Source organism: Populus trichocarpa, chromosome 5 (assembly GCF_000002775.5).
Source record: "Populus trichocarpa isolate Nisqually-1 chromosome 5, P.trichocarpa_v4.1, whole genome shotgun sequence".
Taxonomy (NCBI): domain Eukaryota; kingdom Viridiplantae; phylum Streptophyta; class Magnoliopsida; order Malpighiales; family Salicaceae; genus Populus; species Populus trichocarpa.
Window position 1 is genome coordinate 24088578 of NC_037289.2, and position 8711 is coordinate 24097288.

Consider the following 8711-nt stretch of genomic DNA (forward strand, 5'->3'; position numbering starts at 1 on the left):
ATTATTTTTAACATCAACACATTAAAATAATCTAAAAGCATCAAAAATATTAATTTAAAACTAAAACAAAAATTTTAATTTTAAAAATACATTTAAAACATAAAAATAAATAAAACGTCGTGGTGTTGTATAAATGATAGATACAATCCAAATCAATCCACCTCTTAATGGTGCAAAAGATGCCAGAGTGGGTTCAATATTCACTGCATTGATCCTAGGAATCTTTCATTCAAGTCTAGTCTTATATATATATATATAAAGTCCAGTTGAATCCTTATTATTATAATAATAATAATGGAGAAAGAAGCTCTCCAAGTAAAAAAGAAAAAAATTATAATAATTAAAGGAAGTTAATATATATATTTGTTGTGTGACGCATCTCATAAACAACTACCGAAATAAAGCAGAGCAAAGCACACAGGTATTATTAAAAATTACTAATACCTTTGTGACGGTAAGAATCTACTATAAATATATATTATAAACATGTAACTTAACATATAGTAAAATAAAAGCTCATCATGCTTATGTCAACGTGGAATATTCAGTATTATATATTGCTGTGCAGGTTTCACAACAATATTTAATTATTATCAATATATAATCTGTCTTAATGGAATAAATGATTTGTGATTAATTATCATATAAAGAAAATAAGTAGTGCAAAAAAAAGAAATACAGACCGTGGTGGTATTTTAATGTAGCTTCCTGATCATTTATTGTATTCATAAAAAAAACGTTGTGTGTTTCAAAGCATTATTCAAGGGGAAAAAAGTCAAAATAATATTCTAATGCAAGAGCAATGTGATTACATAGAGAAAAGTGACTGTATTAAAAATTAATATATAGTACATGATTTTCCGGGTTACCAGAGAGACAAAAATGAAAAAAGAAAAAGAAAAAAAAAGCAGCCTTTTATTCCCCCACACCAACCAACATTCTGCTAGTTCATATTCGAGGAGGCAAGGTGTGTCAAAATGGCTGCTGTGTTGAACCCGTTGAAACTTGACCCAGCAGCTGCCGTATAAGCACCCATGTTAGGGAAGACAAGCCAGTCATTAATCTGCAGTTCCGGCAACTGATGACCCGTCAAAACCGTGTCAAGAGCATCACATGTTGGTCCAAAAACCGTCGAGCTATAAGCTCTTAACCCTTTGCACGTGAGATTCGCATGATTGGAATTGCAAGCGAGAGGCGTGCAGGTGATAGTTGCATGATCGTATAAAATACAGTTCATGGAGCCGTAAATACCGTCATTAATCCAATACTCTCTTAAGTCACCTCTGACACGTTTTCCTATAATGTTGGTGGCTAACGTGAAAGCCGACTCAGCAAAAAACCGGCCCGGTTCAGAAATGACTGTCAAGCCCGGTTCGTTTGGGAAATAAGCTTGGAGGGCGGATTTGATTGTTGTTGCTGCTTCATCGAACTGGGATCCGGCCGTGAAGCCGCCGCCAATGTTTAGTATCTTCATTCCAGGCATGCCAAGACGAACTGCGGCTTCAAATACAGATTTAGCCGAAGCTATGGCTCCTTCGTATGCTCGAGAGCGTGTGGCTCCGCTTCCTATATGGAAAGAAACACCAACTACATTGAGCTGAGCGGTTTGAGCGGCTTGGAGAAGAGGCGTGACTTCGTCAGGAAGTGCGCCATATTTGGGACCTAAGGGACACCTCGCTCCACTGTCATCAGGGGCTTTAATCCGAATGAGCAATGCACACTTCGAATGCCATTTCCGAATCTTGTCAAGCTCTTCCTTTGAATCAAAAGTAGTTAAATTAACGCCCACACTTGCAGCGTATTTGATGTGGGATTCTTGCTTGCACGGATTCGCATAGACGATCCGATTCGGAGAAACTCCGAGGGATAGAACGGATTCGATCTCGGCCCGGCTTGCACAATCAAAGTTTGAGCCAAGAGCCGCCAACGAACCAAGGAGAGCCGGGTCAGGATTGCACTTGACGGCGTAGAAGGGATGTACCATGGGAAGAGTCATTAACCACTTGTCCATGAGGGCAGTGACCTCTCCTAAATCAAGGACGTAAAATGGCTCTTTGGTTTCTTGTTTTTTTGAGATTATTGACAGCATAAATTCAGTCAGGCCATTTTTTGATATGGTTGTGACCCTCTTTCCCTTAACACCCGGTGCACCCAACAGAACACCGGCGTGGGGGTTCTTAGGGATCGACCCCATGCCTAAACTCTAAGGGCTCAAAGAAAATACGAAGGAAGAAGAGGATTTGAGAGCAGAGGAAGGGCTTATACTTGGTGGGTATTTATAGAGATCATAGAAAGAAAAAAAAATCAGGACACTTGTACGATTGCATCACTATGTCGTTGGGGAAAAGAGGGGGGGGGGGTGAATTATTGAGTTCCCTTTTGAGCTCCAAAGAATCAGCACCATTTTCCTTTGCATAAAATTTATAGGAGAAGAATATTAGTTATACCATACTTGTGTGTTAGGTTCTTAATTACCGAGATTGGTGTAAGCCTATCAGGGGTTTTGTGCGGCAATTAAGCTAATGTTGGCTGTTGAAAGAGGGGGTCGTTTGAATTAAGCAAGAGTTTTGAGTTGATTAGAACTCAAGTGGGCTCAGCTTTCATGGGATGTTCAAAACGATTCCATGCGCGGAAGCAACGCGTTGGCGGTGAAGTGGACTTTTCCAGGTGTAAAAAGCCTGATTCTCTCTCGCCCACTCAAACTTTTGGTTGTCGGGTTGGGATACAAGAGAAGAGATTCGAAGGGTGGATTTGAATTTTTATTATTGCTGTGATGGGCGGATTATGACCATTGGATGATGGTAGGAGGGACTCGTTTTTTTTTTAATGAGAAGAGGGACTTGTTTTCTCGGATGGATTCATCCCTTGCATCATTCGGAGCAGGTATCCTATTCCTCTTTTGTTTTGAACAATTGTATGTTGTTGAAGTCCTAGTAAAGCACCCCTTCCGTGACCAGACCAGCCCCAGCTTAGATTTCTTTTCAAAGTAGAGTTCTTAGTAATCGTATTCGTACCAAGTCTTAGTTGGACTATTCCTGTTTGTGTAAAATTTTCATGAATACACCTAACTGTGTCGTCTGGTAAGAAAAAACCTGCCCAAGGATTTACAGGCAAAACTCCTCTAAATCCATTGGAAAACGATTAGACATGTTATTAACGTTATGGTTTGAAATTTGAATCACGAGTTTTTATATTTAAAAAAAAAATTAAAAATATATTTATTCACACACTTTTAATCAAAAACATTTTATCTTTTTTTTTTTCAACACGAACCAGTGAATTCCAAATTAAAATAATAATAATGCTGAAGTGACCGATTTCGGTGCCTGATTCGGGCCTTTTATTACTCTGGACATCCCAGTTAGGAGAGACCGAGAGGATGAAGATGGACCACATTACTTGTATGATGTGCTGTACCGATCTCTGTTGGATGTCCGGTCCATGTATGTTAAGAGATCAGTCTCTTAATTTTTACCCAAAACATGGCCGTACCCGCCCATAATAACAGAGCTCATACCTGGTAAGGAATAGCTTGCCCCAAATTTTTGTTTCGGTCTTTAATTTTCAGAACAAATATTTGGTCCCTATATTTGATATTATTTATAAATAAGTCCTCAAATGTAAGTTTCTCTCCTCATATTAAGAAAAAAAACACTTTGGTTTTTGTATTAATTTTTTTCCAATTAAATCCCTACATGTCAAAAGGTTTTTTTTATTGGCTGAGTAGTCATATTAACAAGCATATACTTACTGGATATTTAAGTATTACACCCCCATCTTTATGCATGGCTTTTCATATTATTGTTAATTATTATCACCATTTCTTCATTGTACCAAAAAAAATTGTAATAAATATTAATTGTTATGATTATGCAATCATTAGTGTATTAAATCACAATACCTTTGGGCTTGTGGAGGGGGGGGCATAAAAGAATGATTTGTGAAGCTGAGCATCTCGAGAAAGAGATACAACCATGTTAGTATGACTGTGATTGCTTTTTAAAATATATTTTATTTAGAAATATATTAAAATAATATTTTTTTTATTTTTTTAAAATTATTTTTGATATCAGCGCATCAAATCAAAATGATCTAAAAATACCAAAAACATATTAATTTAAAATAAAAAAAATTAAAAAAAATTTAATTTTTTTCAAAAACATTTTTGAAACGTAAAAACAAACATATCATCGAATGGCAATATATATAATGAGATAATATATTAAAAACTGATTTGAGTTTTCTAAAAAAAAAAAAAATAGCACTAAAATGTGTAGTAGTTAGACTTTTCAATCACAAGGCAAAAGAGAAAATATTTTTTTTTTTGACATTTTTTTAAAAAACAGTATTTTCTCAAAAAGCAAAACAAAAAATTAGCACAGTAGATTTTTTTTTTTAAAAAATAAAATAATTAATGAGTTGACCCCTAGCGTGCAACCTAGTAGATTTGCAATCTACAATTTTTTTTTCTTTTTTAAATTACAGGTTTGTTTAAAAAATTTTAATTGTGTTATTAAACATGAACACAAATCTTCAAAAAATTTACGATGTATAAAAAGTAATTAATAATATTCTATTAATTATTTATTGCAATTGACTTAAAAAAAGAACAAATACAAAAAGCAGAGAAAAATCATAAAAATTCAATATTCTAAACAAAATTACTTTTTAAACAACTATTTACTAAAGTTGAAAAGACCACATTAACAATATATCAATAGTTTATGGACTAAATATACTGAAATCATTGTTGAAATATCTAAAACGTTACATGCTATTTCTACCTCCTTGTTCTTTTGGGATAGGTACAGTTAACTATCAACATTAATATTAAAAAATTAACAAAGAAAAACTAAGAAATTATAAAGTCTTAATTAAGGCTTTCACAAAATACTACGGATGGACTTATAAATGAATAGTTGCCGTCGTTTATGTTTTTTTGTTTTTTTTTTTAATTTTCCATTTTTTTATTTGTTTATTTCTATTTAGTTCACGATTTTAACATCAAGTGACAGTTATAAATATTTATATAGAAGAGAGCCCACCATGTAGCTCACAAATTTATTACACAAATCATGGCACTCATTTAAAATTTAATACACCACTAAAAACTTTTTTATTTTAAATTAACGTGGATGTCCGGATCAACTTACGTGCATTTCGACTTATTTCATGAATTCTAAAGTTAACGACTATATAAATTTCTAGTGACCCTGAAATTTGTGAAACTCAAACTAGTAATTTCTTAACAGCAAACTCAAGACCTGACCAATTAAACTACACTTTTCAGGTTAAAGTTACTAAAAACTCATTCTTATAAATACCTAAGAAGGAGTTCCGATGTAAGTTAAAGTTTTTTTTTTCCTTCCATTCAACACAAGCTATTCCAACATTTTTTTTTTATATTTTTTTCTATGTCTTCGCTATGCTCTTTTATCTCTCCCTCTGTAATATTTTTCATCTACTCCAACATCTATAATTCTTTTTTCAACTTTCTTAAAAAATCATTTTCTCATAGCCTCGTTTAAAAATCGAATTAGAATTAAGATAAGCTTTTAGGGTTCGTGGATTACTCTTCACCGCATACACGGCGAGGCAATTCTTCCTCTGCTTTCATGTTTGAAAATGTGAAAACATTAATTTAATTTAATTTTAAAAAAATTAAAAGAGGTGGTTTTTTTAAAATCTATGTTTTTTTTTCTTATATTTAATTTATTAGAGATTATGCTTCATGATTTATTGTGATTTGATTCTATATGGTTATTCTAATCTTATGATTCATGTTGCTGGTTTGACAAGTCAATCTAATTGACTTGATTTTTTTTAATTTAATCCATTAATATTGAGTTTATTAGAAATTAGGCTTCATGAATTGTTTCAGTTTGTTTTCTATGAGGTTATCCTAACCTCAAGATTTGAGTCACGTGTTTTGTGGGTTAACCTAGATAGACTCGGATCATTTTATTATGTCATTTTTTAAAATTATTTTTTCTCAATTTCATCTTTCAACAATTAGTTGATATAGAATTGAAATTTATAATTTATAATTTATTTCAATTTGTTTTTCATGGGATTAACTCAGTCTCATGGCTTGGGTTATGAGTTTGGCAAATTAACCCGGGTTGACTCGGGTTGTTTTATTAATTTACTTTTTATGAGATCATCTCGGTCCCATAACTCAGGTTGTTGGTTTGGCATGTTGACTCAGGTGGACCCAAATCATTTTTTATATTCATTTTTTAATTATTTATTGTTTAATTTTATTATTTAACATTGAATTAATTAGAAATTATGCTTCATAATTTATTATTAAAAATCAAAGTGGTGTTTTTATTAAAGTTTTTAAAGTTTAATTTAGCCCTAATTGACCCCTCTTTTAGGATATTTTAGACTTTTAATTGGTATTAGAGCTTGGACTCCTTGTTTAAGGCTTAATCACCTAGAAGAAAAGATAATAGCACAAAAGGGTCAATGTTTAACTAAGACTCCTTTATTTGAAGTAAAAACCAAGTCTAATGAAAATTTATGATACAAACCTTTTTTAGATGTTGAATTATGAGATATTGTTGAGAGTAGATACACTATACCTGTTAAGATAAATTTAAATGGAGAGGTTATTACAATACTTATATATGTGAGTGACATGGTAAACAAAAAATAAGGCATAGTTATAATGCTAAGACTATTAATACATTCTTTTATGCTCTTAACCATGGAGTTTACTAGAGTTAGGAATTATAAAATGACATTTGAAGTTTGAAAATTTTTGGAAGTCACACATAAAAGAATAAGTGAGGTTAAGGAGAATGCAAATTCTTTAAAATGAAACCTAATAAAAGTTTTTGTGTAATGCATAAAAAGTTTATAACTTTTGTTAGTGAACTTGTTAACCATTACCAGAGAAGAAATGATTGGTAAAATTGACCATTTATATAACAACTTGCTTTTATCTTAATTATAATCTCCTTCCAGCATCCAAAATATTTAAAATAAAGCAAATTGATTATTTAACCATAAATAACTTTTCAAATTTCTCAAGTTTCTCTAAACTAATAATTTGGCCAATAATTATAAAACTCATAATTTTATTTGGTTCCACACATATATACATATCAAGGTTTTCAATTTCTATACCTTCACTTACCCATATTATCTCAAACATTTAAAGTGACTTTAATTAACCATCTTTTACTTAAACACATACTTAGAACCATGATAATCACATTTAAGCATCTTTACATCATTAAACGATCAAGACTATCATCATTTTACCCAATTTAGCAAAAAATCTACAATTCCAACATTCTAATATATCTAACACAAAACATTTAAACCCTCATAAAATCTTCATTAAATGTTTAATACAAAACTCAAGATTTCTAAACATACTTAGAACATCACAAGAAATTTCATTTAATTAAATTTTCAAATTATTCCAAACTAATTTTTGATCATTTCAAACAAACTCACAATTAGTCATAATTTCTGTAATTTATTTTTCAAATATATTAATTCCTATACCAAACACACCAAAACACTCCATACAATTCATTTCAATAATTTCCCATACAACTTGAATAAGTTTCTTAATTTCCATACATTTAATTCATACATTCCAAACAATCTCTACCCTAATAACAATATCTTAAGCTTTCATATTAATTTATAAACATTCAATATCAAAATTTAACAAGCTTCCATCTTCCTCTTTAATTTTATACAATACAAAACCAACATGAAGATCATACATCCTACCAAAACACCACACACACCCCAAATCAAATCTTAACCATTATTTATACCCTTTAAACAACAACAAATCCTAACTTCCATACATGCCATTTATTTCTTTAACCAAAATTTCCCAAAACACACATAATATGAAATCCCCATATACAACTAGAAATATCGCAAATACAATTTATTATATCAATCAAATAAACATAAGTATCACTAAGTTAAAATCATTTTACTACATTTCCCAAAATTACATATATGGTTGGTTTTAGGTATTGGGTTATCCCATGATTTTTCTTTCAATCCCTCCATAATTTCACTCTATCTTACAGTAATTCCATATCAAGTTACATAATTAATAATAATTATCATTTTTTCTTAATTAGTTTCAAGAATCCTGAATTGAAAGAATTTTGATCTTTTTCATTCTTCCACCATTAAACAAGAAAATAAGTAGGGAAGAACACCTTACCAATAAATTTCAAGCTCAATTTAATAAGCTCTTCATCATATCTCCAAGGATTTTGCTCATCCTCTTCCCAAAACCCAAACTTTCTCTATACTTTGAACACTTTTCCTCTCTAACTTCTCTCCTCATAATCCATTTTTCTTTGGTTTTTCTTACTTGGATGAGCCTCCGTAGAAAAAAATCATCCTTACACATTCTTTAACCTATGATTTGGAAGAATAAGCACCCATCTTCAAGATAAAATGAACAAAAATATCAAGCTCTTCCTTCTTTAAAGGGTTGTTGGCCAGAAAAGTAGAGAAGAAAAAGAATGAACCCTTTTCTTTCTTTAATTTTTTTTTTTTGAATGTTTCTCAGAGTTTTCAAAAAGTTGTGATTTTTTCCTGATTTTTTTTTTATATATTTGTGAATTTTAAGGGTTTGCGTATGATAGCAACACTAGCAAGCATTCAATGATATTTTGTTAGCTGTTAGATGTCAAGGTAATATTCAGAAAAGCTATAAA

The 8711-nt window shown here is 31.3% G+C and overlaps 1 protein-coding gene across 1 annotated transcript; it reads right to left on the reverse strand.

Annotated features, from left to right (window-relative positions):
* Nucleotides 1–808: 808 nt before the first annotated feature.
* On the reverse strand, nucleotides 809–2572 carry LOC7494661 (ornithine decarboxylase). Its single transcript, XM_002307720.4, has one exon. The coding sequence runs from the start codon at nucleotides 2192–2194 to the stop codon at nucleotides 944–946; it is 1251 nt and encodes a 416-aa protein (XP_002307756.3). The 5' UTR covers nucleotides 2195–2572; the 3' UTR covers nucleotides 809–943.
* Between the last annotated feature and the right edge of the window lie 6139 nt (nucleotides 2573–8711).